At 38.4% G+C, this 16,735-nt stretch overlaps 1 protein-coding gene across 1 annotated transcript; it reads left to right on the top strand.

Annotated features, from left to right (window-relative positions):
* The first annotated feature begins 290 nt into the window (after nt 1–290).
* CEP55 (centrosomal protein 55) lies at nt 291–14,756 on the top strand. Its single transcript, XM_032191316.1, has 8 exons — nt 291–464; nt 1,374–1,658; nt 4,224–4,289; nt 5,064–5,205; nt 7,164–7,480; nt 9,112–9,183; nt 9,972–10,097; nt 12,817–14,756. Exons 1-8 carry the CDS (start codon nt 291–293, stop codon nt 13,021–13,023), a joined length of 1,389 nt encoding a protein of 462 aa, XP_032047207.1. The 3' UTR covers nt 13,024–14,756.
* Nucleotides 14,757–16,735: the final 1,979 nt, after the last annotated feature.

Genomic DNA, 16,735 nt, shown 5'->3' with positions numbered 1-16,735 from the left:
GAAGGCGCCGCTGCATTGGTCAGCCGGACTGCTACACCGCCAGCACCAGCCAATGGGATGCCTCCTCTCATTCACCCCACGGAGAACCCAGCTGCATCCCACCGGCCGTTAACGGTCGCCTAGGCACAAGCAGCACGTGCCCCCGCGGCCGCGACCGCGCCCCCTCCGCCCTTCCGCCTGTTTTAACCCCCGGGAGACGCCGTAGCTCTGGCTTCGCGGGGCGGGCGGTGTGGGCGGAAGTGACGCTGAGGCAGCCGCGGGATTCAAACTCCTTTCGGTGGCGCCGGGCGATGAGCGTCTGGGCGGGCCGGGAGCTGCTGGCGGGCCGCTGGCGCCGCGGGCACGGCGACGGCCCCGGCCCCGGGAGGGGCGAACGGGACGGTGCGGCGCCGAGGAAGCCCCCGGAGGAGGCGGTCGCCGCGCGGGGCCCACTGGCAGCCCCGGAGAGAAGCAGCCTGCTGCAGGTGAGGGCTCGCCTCTGGCTCGGCGCCTTGCTCCGCCGGTACCGCCTGTCCTCAGGCGTCTTCCAGCGGCGGCTGGGTTAACGCGGTCGTAGGTCAGCCGGCCGGGCATGGGAACGCTGAGCCGTGAGGTCCCGGTGTGCTACGTGCAGCAGGCAGTAAGGGTGCTCCCGGGAGTGCTGAGCGCTTACTTGAGTCAGGCTCCCATATTTCCACTCGGCTGCAGGTGAGTAAAATTGTAACCGTGTCCCCGGGTGGTTCCATTGCATCCACTGAGCAGGAGATGGGGGTACTGCAGCTTCCACACCTCCTGGTGCATCAGAGGTAAGCCTGTGGCTGCAGAGAAAAGCGTTAGACTTCTCATGTGATGGTATCAGGCTTTCTAGGATAACTAAGCTTTAAATGGAGTCTTTCAAAGGATGTAACAGACTAGGCACAATATTTATAGGCTACCTTCACAACATGCATCTTGACAGACATTTTTAGATAGCACATGGTGTCAGTGTTTTAGTTCTAGTGAGCACTGTGTGTTTTCTTCAACTCCCTAAATGAGATCCTGTAAAATAAAGTATCACCAACTTTTATTTTTAACTAGAGGTTCTTGTACTGCTTGCATTTTCAAGTCCACATACTGTAGTGATTCACATTCATATACAAAACTACTAAGTCTGTGAAATTTGGTTTTCTGCGTTATTTCCTTGTTTCATCTGCTGTAGACTGTCTTACCATCATCTGAAATATTTCAGGTGATCATTGTAGCACTTTCTGTTTTACTAAAAAGTAACATTCTAAGCTGACTAAATGTGAAGAGAAGCTTTCAAAGTGACTATTTTAAGCTGTTGTAAACTTGCTAATTCTATTGCTGTATGCAGACACTTACTCATTTGTGCCACTTCTTTGTGTTTCATTTAGAAAATATTTTCTCTTGAAAAAGAAAAACAAAAGCACAACCATCTTCTTGGAGAGAAGGACAAGGAAATTCAAAACCTAAAAGACAAGCTTAAGTCCAAGAACAAGAACAGTGAAGTCTCCTCATTACAAAGTCAACTAGAAGAAAAAACAAAGGAAGCAGAAAGGAGAGAACAGTTACTTAGTTCTCTATCAGAAGAAATGAACCGGTTAAAGTGTAATTTATCCACTGTTACTGCAAAATGTTCTGAGCTTGAAAACAAAGCCAGTAATTCTCAGGTATCCCAGGTAAGCACTGAAAAATAGTGAAACTGTTTACATATTGGGGTTGGAGCTTGCATCTGCTAAGCACCAGTGCCTGTTATAAAATGGGATGAGTCTTTACTCTTATTACAAATCTTCATAAAAGATTGCAGCATGCAACATGATGAGGAATCTAGACTGAACACTAAACAAGCAGTCAGGGGGTGCACCTTCAGGTAAAACAGCTGAGAATTCTGTACTGGGAGGTCCCTTCTTCAAGCTGCTGTGCATGTGGGTATGGCAAGTGGTATGACATGAAATGGCCCACAGTTGCTTAAGCAGATATGTGCCCTTCTTGAATACATATGCTCAATGGTTAAGCAGACTGAGATGGCATCAGTAATAGTGATGGGGCCTTAAAAGAACACTAAACTCATCACCTAATTAATTCATGCTCAGTGATGACAATACTTCTCCCTGCTGTTATGAATCCTTATCTGTTTCTTGGTTAAAACTGTCTGCAATTTACATGGCATAATATGTGGGAAATGCTTCAATGTAACAAGGTAGGAGAGGAATAGTGAGTTGTTGACTTCATTTAAAATGCTAAATAGCTATGGTGTCAGGTACTTGGCTGCTTTTACAGGTGCATTTAGTTTTCTACAGTTGCTTATTCACCCCTGCCTGTTCTAATGCTCAGTGGGAAATGCAGTACCTCCGTAGGGAACATGGAAACTGCTGCTTTACAGGAGGTGCAGCTAAGTTCTTTCCGGTTTTAACCTATAGATGGTGCTAGTTACCCAAACTACATAATGAAATTGAGTAATTTCTAGAAATTCAGCTTTAGTTGATAATACTGCATTATTCAATGTGATGCAAATATGGATCTTGGGAAATATTACTACAAATGTAATGTGCTTACTTCCAATTTCAAGGGGCTTTGAACCTTGTTAGACAAAATTAATGTCTTTTTATGCTATCTTTGTCAATGGACTTATCTTTCTAGTACTCACTACAGGAGTTTTTCGTCTAAACCATAACAATATCAGAACTGAATCTCTGAATATGAAATTAAAAGCCTCTTGGTTCACTCGAGAATATCAAGTTCCTTTCTGTATGGACATTCCTTATTGCATTTAGCATGGTAAGCTGCAGGTAGTTGAACTTCAGTAGCAATACAGTATAATATTCTGACTCTGCAGAAAGGTTTAGAGGTGTGCCAGAATAATAGGTCATAAAAAACAAACAAGGGCAAAGAATCCTGTAGTCTACAGAATCCTTCCTGGCATTGAATGATGAAGACCACCACTTGCTATCTGTACCAAGTCTGCAGCACTGATGTGAGAAATACCAAGTGGTCTGCTAGTTGGAGGAGGTGTATTTTTCTTTCAATCTGACGTATAAAATATGAGGATTAAAGAGTGTAATTATAACCTACCTGTTAGACAAGGTTTCTTTTTGGTTACGTTAGAAATTGGGCTCTTTCTCTACCTTTAGAGTAGCTTCCTTGCTGTCACAGTGATGAACAGAAAGAAGCCTGAAGGTAGCAAGATATATTGGACAGTTATAAATTGGATTCTCATTACCAAAGTATGTTTAATTAAAAATTATATTATTTTTTACTGATGTATCATTGAAGGACAACAAAACTTCACTGACTTTTTCACTGAATGCTTTGGGGAACTTGAAAGTGAGTTCAGCAATGTTCCTTAAAACTGCTAGGGGGCATACAAGCAGTGGGTATACTCTGAAGTAGAAACAACAGTTGTATGGCTATGAGGAAGTGGGGAAGTTTTCATTGATACAGAGTTCTAGTATTTACAGAAATAAGTATCTGAGCAATTGTTGTGGATCTAAATCCTATTAGAAAGCACTGAACTTTAATAACTGCATTCAATATGCAAGATCTCTTATTTTTCCAGCTGTAAAACTGGTTCTAGCTCACTCTAAAACAGAAAAACTTTGGGGAAAAGTAGCTTGGATTTAGGTAGTAACCTACATTTGTTATTAAAGTTCCCTCTGCCTTACCTAACTTCAAAAAACTTTCTATTGAGTAGTGAATAAACATGCTTGCATGGTTTCCCAGTTAATCATAATTCTATGGTAATCACAACGAAGTTGTTGAGCTCTCTAGCTTAGCCCAGTGACTCCTATAGGTCTGCTTTATTGTCAAACTGGTATTCTGAGGATATGAAAATAGAACAAACACATTTTGTTTTATTTAAATAAAACCCGATATATCAAAATTTATCAAAAGCTCTCCTATACCTTTCAATTCTCCCAAGACAGAAGTTCAGTGAAATATAGTCTTAGAATATATTTTAATGTAACTGAGCTTTAGGATTATTGAATAAACAAAATTTAAATCTGTCCCATATTTTCCAGTAGATATTTAAAAAAAAAAAAAAAATCTATTAAGTGGTTTCCTCCATAACTTAGATCCTTCTAAACAGACTATGAAGATCTCTAAATGCAAGTGTCAGATGTATGAATCTTTTAAATTTTAAAGTATACTTATATTGTTTATGGTCTTAATAGTTACATAGAACTAGTTTTACTGTTTCATTCTTCTATTTTAAACAATGCTAACTGATTATTCTTTGTTTGCAGGAAGCTGTAACAAACAGCACTGGATCATCAACTAATCTTAGTGAAGTAGAGAAACAACTGAAAGATGTAAGCTTTCTGTACAACACACCAAGGATAAATAACATATTAAAATCTATAAGAATGGGAACTATTACCATGTTTTTGGTAGACTGGGACCTCAGAGTTTGTTTTCCTCTAAAATACTGTAACAAATTATTTTGTGAGAAAGCAATCAAATAATGAAGGGCTTGTGAAAGACATTTCTATAATATTGCAAATCTGAATCTATAATTGTTGAAAACAGTCCTTGGAACAACAGAACATAGTGGCTGCTGACAGAACAGAAATCCCAAGGCACGTGGTCTGTCAACAGAACTGATGTTGTCTGGGATAGTGTAAGGTTAGATTTTAAGCCTCCTGAGGTCCCTTTGAACCTCAGTAATTCTATGATCTAATGAGATATAAAATCTATGTACTTGTTCTTAGAAATTTTAAGTTGTAATTATACAGTTTTAGTTACATATAAAGTAATAGATCCTGATGATGAAATAGAAAATGAAAGGATAATTCTTCATTATCTGGGGCATGTTTCATGAAAGTGTTTAGTTCCAAGTCATTTCCCTATTCCTGCAAATATGCTGGTCAGAATTTAATATTGTTGCAATTTAACTTATGCTCAATGACCCACATCAAGATGGTTTTTTTTATCACACAGAGATAACTACAGTTTACAGAGGAATTAACTAACTTTTATTTAAACAAATGTATAACACTTACATTTTTAAAGAAATGAAACTAACACATTAAATCTGATAAAAACAGAAAAGCCTCTAATAGTTTCTTCTGTTCCCTTCCATGAAGGCTCTTGAGAAGAACCAACAATGGCTACTGTATGACCAGCAACGTGAAGCATATGTCAGGGGACTGCTTGGAAGGATCTTTGAACTTGAACAGAGGTCAGAAATAGTTACCCAGCAACAACCAAAAGAATCTAATACAGAAGGTATTGATTTTTTCCATGATTGACTCAAACCACAATTTTCTATAGAATACATTTTCCATGAACTATAGCATATGATGGACTCTTTTCACAATATTTTGCTTTCTTAATGTAAAATTTAAAATTTTGTGCTTTATCTAGCTGTTACTTGATCAATATTTCTTGTTCCTATCTACTTCACCAAATGTTTTTCTAAAGCCTTGACAGTCTATTGGCCACCTTTCTGTTTGCAGAAAGTGTTGAGGTAAATATACGTATATACCAGCCTTCAAAGTACACTCTCAGCCTACATAAAGGAAACATTAAGAATTTACTGGCTAGGTGTGGATCAGTCTCTTTTCAAAATAAATATTGTAAAAGTGACTCAAGACTGGCACGTTCTTTATCCATCTGAGAAGTTCTTACATGGCATGAAGACCTGTGATTGATTTTTGGCACTTATCCATATTGCAAAGCATTGTTTTGGATATGGTAATCTCTAGCTTGCTTTTATGTGATGCAGTTCCTTATTAGCACCATCTCAGTACCATGCATTCAGATTGACCTGAGTCATGCTTGACCAGCAAGTGGAATAAAATTAAAATAATCTTGAGCAGAAGAGCTAGAAGTTTACTTCCCTTTCTTATCAAACTAATCTCATATATGCTGCAACTGGTCTACAAGGTAAATTCTCTGAACAGAACTAGCCTCACCTACAGTAAGAGTATACTCACAGGTACTTGCTGCTTAGTAATTTGTTTGCAGTGGCTTGGTTTCTCTATTGGTGCTGTTATTCTTATGGAAAACAATAAAATGTCACCTTAACCTTTAGTGCTGTTTTAGAAATCTGTTTTTCTAGTATTTTAGAAGGAGGAAGATTGAAGTAGCTCACCAGAAAAAGTTACTCAGTTACTGAGGTCAAAGCTTTCTCATCAGAGCAGCCAGGAAACATGGAGTAAGAGGATTAAAGTTCCTCTTCAAATAGACAGTAGTAGAGATCAAAGATGAAGAAAAATCTAATTTAACAAATTGAAAGTAGAAATGGCAACTTTTTTCCAAGGAAAACCTTGGTACCTCTCTGAAGACCTTGCTACCTTATAAAGGAATATTGTTAACAAAAAGCTAAGCCTTAGCTTATGTTTTCCTTAGCTTGAAAACATTCAAGCAGGAAAACTTTCCTAGTAAATTATACTTTGAAGTACATGAGGGAAGCCTTCAACAAGAGAAGTACCAAAGTCAAGAACTTCAGAGTGCCGTAAATCACCAAAGCCTTTTAAAGACAGCATTCCTTGTTCTGTTCTAGGTATACTTTGTATTGCTTCTGAGTTCTTGCAGATTGCCTCTTCCTTCTAGTTGGTGAGCTTTTCTTGGATGAACAAGCACTGACTTCTTGAACATCGGTTTAAGCAATAGTCACTAGCCAAGAAGCAGATGCCTTTGATCAAAAGTCCTATCCTAGTTTGCTTTAGTTGAAATTTAGAAATCAGTGATAGCATTTAATTTGAAGACAGTCTAACAGACAAATATTCTGTCTTTAGTCAATGACAGACCATTGGAACCCCAGGGTATCTCTGAAGTGAGAGTAATGCCAGAACCTTGCCTAACATGCCTAAATCTGGAAGTGAGATTTCAGTGCCTCAATATAATGCGTGAGGTTATATAAGAACTGTTTGTGGGATCATGCAGTCTGTGTAGTCAGGGCAAATGATGTAACATTACTTCCTTGACTGTTATAGCAGCTATAGCACAGTATGGCGTGTGAAAGTAGAGCTGCTCTTTTCCTATCTTGAGAGAAGATTTTTCTCCTTTAGAAGTATTGAAAGTAGTTTTAAGTCCAACTTGGTGATAATCTGAGCTGTGTAACAGCCTAAAATGTCAATTTATTGTCAATATGCTTTAAAATGCTATCAAGGATTTGGTGCTCTGATTTTTTTAAGTGATTTTTTTTCCCATGTTACTGTCTCTTTATTTGTCTCATTAAGGTCATCTACCAGAAGAAAAGCAAAAATATTATGACCAGCTGTTATTAACTGCTAAAAGTGATCTCGAGACTGAAAGACGCACTATAACCCAGCTGAGATGTGAACTTCATGAATTCAAAAATAAGTATGAAGAAACACAACGAGAAATAATGAGTTTAAATGACTTACTGCAGTCCCAACAGGCTGTTGAAATGAAAGCTCTAGAAAATGAAAACAAAATAAAAGGAGAAAAATTGCAGAGACTAAAACAAGAAAATGAAAGTATTAAAGTACAGCTAAGAGAAGAAAAGGATAAGTCTGAAGAACTGCTATCTCAGGTAAGTGGATGGATTTGGAAATTGAAGATCATTAGCAAAGATTCAAGAGCTGAGAAGTCATACTCACTTGCTCTGGTAGCTGCTCTTTATATACATCTAGACTCATGTCCTTGTGGTTAAAACTGAGTTCTTTGGATTGTGACCTAAATCAGTATTAAAGTTTTGTGAGATTTACTTGTTTAAAAATGTTCTAGTTCACTTATCTTAAGAGTCTTGTGGCGTGTAAGAGGAAGTGAGAATGCACCATTGATTTTAATCTGGCTTCATCTTGAAGGCTATTGGTGAATGAGAACAGAAAAAGTAAAAATTCAAATTCATACAGGCCATTTTATCATGTGGTCTGAACTGGGATGTTGCTATTAGCTGTCAGCTGTAATTTCATATTTGCTGGGTAAGTAGCCATGTTCCCAGATAGTGTCCCCATCCAACAGCTGTAGCGTGCAGCAGGTTTTTTCATTCAGATGTGTTGCTGCAATAGGTTTTGGATATATTGTCACAGACAATAACTAAGCAAGCATATCAGACTACTGAGAAGAAATAGCTAGATAAGCAAGGGAAGGGAAGTTATCCCTGTTTTGGACAGCTATGGTAGAAACCACTGACAAGAGTTCTGGAACTTGTCACAAAACTCAAGAAGTTGCATGTGAGGCAGGCTGTTCATTATACCTGGGTTTCACTGTTACCACATCTGTTTCTCTATCAGGTTCTAACTGTTTGCAGGGCTTGCCTGTCTCCCAGGGAGTAACTTGATGACTTCAAGTTAAACAGTTGTTCGTACATGTAGTTTTTGATTCTACTTTCAATTTTCCTGAGGCCCATGGTTTTTAACCCCTTTGGGTTAAGAGTTTTTCCATCAAAATAGGGAAAACAAGTGTATATTGTATGTTTGGATAAAAAAAAGATTATTTTGGAGTAGTAATGAGGGCTTTGCTACCTTTCCTATGTGGACAACTACTGTAGTATCTTGAAACAAAGTACTCTTGTTAGCATTACCATGCCAACAAAAACTTTCTTTTTCTAGGCATGAAATCATGATTACCTACTGGTTGAAGAGAACCTGGATAGTTCTCCTTGAAGGTCTGCCCTCAGGGCATCCAAATATGATACACCTGCTACTTAGAGAAGTTTGCAGTCAATAGCATAAAACAACATAGAACTGAAATTTGAAATAAGAGGATATAACTTAATAGGCACCAAATTAGGTTAATGGTAGAACATCAGTTTAACTCCCTAAAGAGGTTTTTGCAGTTACTTAATCCATTATTGTTGAGTATTTTCTAACTTTCTCACTTAAATATAAGGATACATTGCTTAACTTTAAAAAAAAGAAAAAACAAAAAACACATATGTTAGTTGAAACATGTATTTTGCGTATTTTTGTTAATCACTAAGAATTTTTTTGTTTAGCTATAGTATTAACCTACATTCTTCCCCCTCAGTGCAGTGATAACACTTCCCTGGGTTTTCCCCAAGGAAGTATTTAAATTGGGCTTGGCTGTTGCGTAACAGGCATGTTTTCTGCTCGTACTGGCATACAAAAATGTAGCTCCATTCCTCTCTAGACTAATTGTTTCAAGTTCGCTATCTATTGTATGTGGAAATTGCTTGTTACATGTTCTTCTGCCTTGTAGGTACAACTTCTTCGTAAATCATTGCTCAAACAGCAGGAGGAACACACTAGGATAGCTTTGTTGGAACAACAGGTACCCAATTACATGTTCAGATACTGGGTTGATTATTTAAGAACCTGATACTTAAATTGTTATATGCAGGAAGGCTTTCTAGACTAACTTTTCAAGTTTAAGAATAAGTGCAATATTGAAGTAATATTAGACCTAAATATGCAATTAGGGGTGATCCCTTAGTGCTTCTAAAAATTCTGACCCTTGTTGAAGGAAACCCCTAACCTTTTATAGGGGAGAGGCTGCTACTAAACCTGATGCTACTTTCCATGCAATTGCTTGTTCAAATAAATAGAAACTGTATAGCCTTAAATTAGGTATGGGAAACATCCTAAAACCATTCAGCTCACTGAAATCTGTAACATACTCTTGATAGTCATTGACATCTTTCATGTTACTGATTCTTTTCCCAACTACGTTCTTGCAGATCTAACTGATGTCCTTGGAGAAAGTTATATCATACTTGCCAAGCTTGGGTGTAGTGTTATTCATGTACTCTTTTCAAACTGCTATAAGAAAGATCCCTGAGTAGGAACTGGCATTTTTATTGAACATGTACTACATGCTCTTCCATGTAAAATCTTCAGTTTAAGACTGAGCTCAAATGCGCTCTAACCAAAGTTACCTTTGACTCCACCTCTACAGACCTTCCTAATTGGGCATGTATGAACTTTACTGAAATGAAAAGAACAAGTAATTTTATCCCACTTTAGGATATGATTGCTAAGTAAAACTTCAAATGGATAAAGGGGCCCTCACACATGCTTAACTCTGCCTTTAATTCTTTAATTTTCCTTGGGGATTGCCAGATCCAGATATGTACTACAGACTTTGAGAATGAAAAGCTAGACCGCCAGAACTTGCAGCATCAGTTAAACCAAGTCCTTAAGGAACTGCGCAAGGCCAGGGAGCAAATAACCCGGCTGGAACCTTTGGTATGTACTGGATAACTTGCAGGAAAACTCAGATATGTTGCATAAATGAACACTTCTTCACTTCAGAGTGCAGTTAATGTCAACAGATTTTGACTGCAGGTGTTTACATCTTTTAAATACATAGTCCTAAGGTGCAGAACCATATGGTAGCTAGCAAGCTATTGCTGTATTTTTCTACAGTGCCGCAGACAGCTTGTACTGCAGAAGGAGATATAGAAAGGAAGAGATATAGAATAGTCAAGAGTCCTCAGTAGCAATTTGTATCGCCATATGCAACAGACAAAACTACATAGACAATAACAAAGCTGTAGCATGCTTCTACTGGAATTTGCTGCTAGTGGACAAGGCACTACCCTTAAATGTAGTTGAGTTCCTGCCCAACCCCCATTCTATACACCCACAATATAGAATGGGTGTGCCACAAGAAGTGGATCTGCCTACTTCCTAAAATGAAAAAGAACACTTGTACTGAGGGCAATGGTTTGCTACTTATATAAGCCCAAAGAAAGCCACCTAGATTTGACTATCTGATTCAACAAATTTATAAGGAAGGATTATATATCAAGCAAGTCACTGTGTAACTCTGACACAGGGTCTTGTAAGATTAGTCGTGACAGTTCTATTTAGCTATTACCTACAGTTCCGGATTTATTTAAATGAGATTCAGAACAGAAATCCAATGCCTCTGTCCTTCATTAGATCAGGTCTGAGGCTGCTGTGCTTCTTACAGAGAATATGAATGCAAAAGCTCCTAACCAGTTGCAGAGCAGAAGAATTCTTTTAACTCTGACAAACTGTTCTCCCTCTTAGTTGCATGCAACTTAGGATTCATTTGAGAAAGTACTTCTGAGATACTGATGATCTGGATGTGTTCTTGTACCTGTGAGAGCCTTGCTAGCTAGGATTGTAGTTGCTGCTGCTGCCAGCAGAGGCCACTAGAAAACCTTTTGGCTGCCAGGAGCAGCAGCTGTTCAGCTGAAGTTCGTGCACAGCAAGGGGAAGCTGTAGTACTCTTTCCCTGTGTTAAGTTGGCTGGCTAACTGCCAAATGGAGAACCAGGTGACTGTCTCTTCCTGCTTGGAAACTGTCCATGGTGTCAGGTGGAGAAGAGGAAAACATGGAAGAGTTTGGGAAGGTAGCTAGGCAGAGGCAGTCAGCATCCCCTACAGAGGGGGTTGGGGTATTTCATTAAGGAGGCATAGTATGTATGAGTGCCTAGGAAGACTGTTGGGGAAGGGTTTGTTACAAAGGTGAAACAAATTTCCTTTATATAGGTACACCTATACATCATGTTGAATTCCCTGGTATGTGTATGGGCATATTTTTAGAAATTTCAAATGTAATCTAAAACAACTTCCAAAATAAATGCAGCTTAATTTTTGAACACTGCACTTTTTATTATTTTAATGTTGATATAAAGCCCGGAGTCCTGTTGTAACAAGGTTTATTTCCTTCACTCTTCCTTCCCCCCTCCCCCCCAAAAACAAATCCACAGCAATATGTAAACAAATGTATTATAAAATGGTTAAAATACCTGCTTTTTCTAAGAGTCATGCTCAACTGTTTCATATTTAGTGTACAGCAACTTTGCTTTTTTTATTAGGATGTATATGAAAGCTCTAAGAAGCCTAAAATGCTGTGTATTAGCAGTGATAATATGGGAGTCTGAGGCTTGCTGTCTCAGCTTTCACCATAGCTGCTTTCATTATACCTTATGAACCAGTGGCAGGAATCGCATTTTATTCAGTGGTCCATAAAGAGGAAACTATTTCAAAATACGAATGTTGTGTTGGGTCTGTCTGAGCTGGAGTCACTTTTTCCCTGCAGCAGCCCACACAGGGCTGTGCTCTGCACTCGTAGCTGGAACAGCACTGGTATTGCTCTAGTGTTGTCTATTACTGCACAGAGCTGGCACAGCATCAGGACTCCTTCCAAGCCCCCAAGAGCCAGCAGGCTAGGGGCGGACAAGTGATGGGGAGGGGACATGGCCAGGGCAGCTGACCTAAACCAACCAAAGCGATATTCCATAATGCCTGATGTCACACTCAACAATAAAAAGGGGGGCTCTTGTGGGGAAGGGGGCTGTTCCTCCTGAATAACCACTGTGTATTTTGAGGCCCTGCTTCTCAGGACATGGCCGAAAGGACGTGGCCGAACATCGCTTTTTGATGGGAAATAGAGAATTTTTTTCCCCTCTCTCTGTGCTTCCACACGGACTTACTGTTTCTTTTGTTTCTTTTTCTCACTATTCCCTTTCCCTTTAATTAAACCTTTCTCATCTCAGACCTCGAGTTCTGTGTTGTATTTTCTCCCCCTTCCTCTCTGAGGAGAGGGGGAGTGAGAGAGCAGTTGTGGTGGAGCTCAGCTGCCCACCTGAGTAAAACCACCACAAATGTGCACTAAATAGTGACATAATGTAAGTGATGTACTCTTATTTGTTTACTTAATCAGACATTGTGGAAAGTTTGCTTTAAATAGCCTGCAGAAAAGCTACCTGCAATCTAATTTAAATGCAGTGTTAAAATTATACAACAGGCCCATATTGCTCTGTGTTTTTAATGCAAGTAGCATAATTGCCTTTAGCCATCTTTAAAATTCAATCCTTAGTGCTGTAACATGCATAATTTGTGTGCCATTAAACATCTTTTTCCCTACATCTATTTGACTGGGACCCTCTGATGCATATTCCAATCCCTCACTAAAGATTCTCCTTTTCCAGAAACTCCAAGAATCTGGATGTGTGGAACCACAAGGAGACTTGCAAGCTGCTTTTGAAGAAAAGATGACAGTGTATGACAGAAGTCCTCCTCAGAAACATTCAAGTCTACTTGATGAAAGTTTTCTCGAGTGTCCCAGATGTAAAGTGCAATATCCAACAAGCCAGCATAGAGAATTACTAGCGCATATTGACTTCTGTACAGCTTAAGCTCCAAATGAACTTCCTATATTTGCTCTTTATATGCCACCAGTATACTATCTTGCAAAGGCAAAAGATTTTTGTAAAGCTCTTCTTTCAAGGTTGTAAAAAGGACTACTAGCATTTCAGTTCAAAAAAATTAGTAATTTATTTGGCCTCATATTTCACCTGACATTTGTGGAAGCAGCTACTGCTTTCCTTGTTTCAGGTGGAAATATTCATAGAATTAGGAATATTTTCAAATAATAAACTACTGACATTTTATTGCACTTTTAAAAATAAGTAAAATACAGCTATTGTGTCAGACATTAATACTTTGCGTATCCAGTTCTTGGCAGCTGAATCCTGACTGCTTGTAGCAAAAAAGACTTGGCTATAGTATGTGCACTACACACACACGTATGTAATGTGTCACATCTACATATACAAACTCAGGAAAGTCTGTGTTAACATGTCTTTGCTACTTTAGATTTATTTTGAAAACATTCTAAGTAGCATTTTTCTGAACCGCAGTTGGGGTGACCTGGAGTTCATACAAAAATGTTGACAATGTGCAAGCTCTTCTTATCATTCATCATTGGGTAAGCAACTTCTTAGCAACTGTGAATGTGATTGGTACTGAAAAAACCTTCCATCTCAGATGCTGTCAGAAACCAGTTTGGAAATTTTAGTATCCAAATAAGCTGAAGTGAACTTCAGTTTGCACTTCTGTATTTTACTGGTTCAAGTAGGAAAATGTCAGTTACTAAATTTGTTTTAGGTCTTCCATTTTAAAAATGCAGGTTTGAATAAAGTACTCCAGTGAATTTGGAGTGTTGCTATTTCATACCAGCACAGAAAATGCCTGTTAGTGTTCAAGAGGTGTTTAAGTAATGCCGTGATCAGTACGCTTTCAATTTTGGTTAGTCTTGAAACAGTTGGGCAGGTGGACTAGATGATCTTTGAAGGTCCATTCTAACTGAACTACTCTCTTCCAAAACAAGCTGGCAATAACTTTTTGCAGTTAGTCAGCTTTTGTCAGTTTCTAATTGTTTATTGATTTGCAATCACATCGCTTTCTTCTAGCATATACTGTAAACCTGGGTCTGTTGCTAGCACTTTCTTCCTTTAGTAAGGTTCAACAACTATTCCTTTCATGGGAATGATAAAAGTGAGGAAATCTTAAGGCACACTAGCTAAAGCATTTGCTGCTTTTACAATTTTATGGCTTGCTGAGGCCAGGAAATTACCTACACACAGCCAGACTCCAAGGTGTAACTTTCTCTGGTATACTGAATTGAATGGCTACCTGGTGTCAGTTTTTTCTATTACAATTTACTGTAAAATTTTGTGCCTCAAACCCATAACATTCTCTCTACTCTTTAATGGTTAAATCTTTTACATATAAGTGTGTTTTCCAAGTTTTTTTTTTTTCCAATTACTATTATGATATGTTGTTGATAAAGCCAGTGTTTGAGACAGAGATTGTATTGTCACTTTTCAATTTTAGTGGCTGTCTCAGGCTAATCTTTGTCTTTGACAATTTGGCCAGAAAACCTGCTGCTGCTATTTAGGGAAGATGTGATGAACGAACGAGTGAAGTAAATTATGCTTTGGAATCATAAGGTTTTGCTATGATGGAAATTCCCTTAATTTCATGTTCTCCTAAATACCTTTTAAATGCAGGATAATAACGGCACTTTTCATTCCAGCCTTTGACTTTAATCTCTTATTAAACTACTTTTGGAAGTTTAAGTTGTCTTTTAGCAGTACATTAATCAGCTAGTATTCTATTCTCAGTTGTATACTCAGCATGGCTTCTACAAGGAGAAATTCTGATCTTTTATGTATTATAGATGAAATAAGTTTGCCTGCCACAGGTCAGCAGTCTTCTCTGAAGTAATTCTGAGGCTTTTTTAAATTAGCCCAGAACACTTGCTCATTAGAAGCTGGTACTGTAGAGGAGGACTGAAAGGTAGCAGCTCATTAGGTGGTCAGTTATTTAATATGAGAGTGAGTACATTCAGATGAAGTTGATAAATTAATATCCTTTAAAATATTTTGTGTTCTTCTGAACTCTCACAACATGTTTAGATGTACCTAAGCACAAAAAATGTATTGATAAAATTATGTACCATCAATGTTGTGTATGTTAAAAACTAGTAAAATGACAGTCTCCAGTGTCAAAAGTCCTACTTTGAAGGCACAACCACAAATATGTAATCATTTACGGGATTACAACCAACTACAGAATGGTAGTCAGACTTTCATAAAGCATGTAGGTGATATCACTGCCTCTTTTTTTGACCCTGTTCTTTTTTCTTACATTAAGTTAATCAACGTATATTGAACCATTCTACTACCTCCTCATTATTTAAGTGCTTGTGCAACTTCATCTCTTGTTTTTGATAAAAAAAAAAAAAAAAATAAAATCTTTCACACAGGTATTTGCCAATGACTGCTCTACTGATGTTTAGGCAAGCTATATAATAAACCACTTCAACTACACAAATAGAAAGTGGCAGGGAAGCCATAGTGCCTGTTAACGTTGTAAAAGCATTATGCTGAAAAGCACAAATATTTAAAGACAACTGTTCGTCACTGCTTGGCAGATAACACTAATGTGAATGGTACAGTGTCTTCAAAGCAATTAGGGGAAATATTGCTCTCATGATATATCTATGGACCAAAGCAGATGTAGGTGAGCGATTACAAGCAAGGAAAAGGTAGCATTACAGGAGTTTTAGGCACTTCCATTTTAATCTGCTAATCAATATAGTTTTCACATCTTGTAATGTGATTGAGCTGTTAAGACTACAGTGACAGCTGTGCCTATAGTTTTATCTTAATTATAATCAATTATCATACAAAAAGATACAATAAGAGATTAACACTATTGTAATACAAGCTATGTTACATAGTTTGGGACTACACAACTCAGAATACTACTTGTAGTAGTTCTAAATCTTTTCTCTAATTTGAAGAATATAGAATTAAGTAGCCAAGTGGATCTATTCCCTGCAGTAAGGGAATATAAGGATGATCCTGTTGAAAGTCTGTGTGTTAAAAACTTGGAAATGTTGTTGCTTTGAGGGTCTGTTTGGGGTATTTTCAAGGCACCCGTCAAGGCAAAGCATATGTCTACTAGTGAAGGACAGTGCAGGACATCCCTGAAGTCATCCATGCAGCTATGTTGTATGCTATGATGGTTGAGGATTCTGGAGTAGGTGGGATTTTAAAAGACTGGGAAGAAAATAAAGAAAAGCGTGATGCCAAACAAGGAAGAAGAAAAGAAGTCAAGGAGTTTTAGACCAAATCAAACTAACAAGAAGAAGAAAGACTATCGTAGAGCTGGCAGTACAAATCTCATCATGTGTTCTCCATTTCCTTACTGACCAAGTGCTATGGATCAGGAAAAAAGCAAAAGATGTGCTAACATGGACCTTCTGTTTCAAATGCCAGTTTCTTAAAAATGCAGAGAAATACAATTATTTCTATCTTACGCCATGGATGGCACAAGTGACTGAAAAGCTGTATTACATAATTAAGTATCAATAATTCACAGCTACTAGAACATAAGTACAGCTAAAGTTGTCTTAATTCTGACTGACATAGTCAGAACGCATTCTCTGCCAAGCAGCCTCAAGTGGATTCCTTGTGTAAGGACAGTGGGTGCATCTATGGGACCTTCTAATAATCTCAAGCTTTGACAGCCAGACATGGTTCCCATGTGGTAGTAGCT

This window comes from Aythya fuligula, chromosome 7 (genome assembly GCF_009819795.1).
Source record: "Aythya fuligula isolate bAytFul2 chromosome 7, bAytFul2.pri, whole genome shotgun sequence".
Classification (NCBI taxonomy): domain Eukaryota; kingdom Metazoa; phylum Chordata; class Aves; order Anseriformes; family Anatidae; genus Aythya; species Aythya fuligula.
Note: the sequence above shows the minus strand (reverse complement) of the source record. Positions and strands in the feature narration are given on the sequence as shown.

Coding starts and splice junctions, on each gene's coding strand:
- CEP55 (XM_032191316.1), top strand. CDS start 291: ATGAGCGTCTGGGCGGGCCGGGAGCTGCTGGCGGGCCGCTGGCGCCGC. Junction 4,290..5,063: donor TAGAGAAACAACTGAAAGAT/GTAAGCTTTCTG, acceptor CCTTCCATGAAG/GCTCTTGAGAAGAACCAACA. Junction 7,481..9,111: donor CTGAAGAACTGCTATCTCAG/GTAAGTGGATGG, acceptor TCTGCCTTGTAG/GTACAACTTCTTCGTAAATC.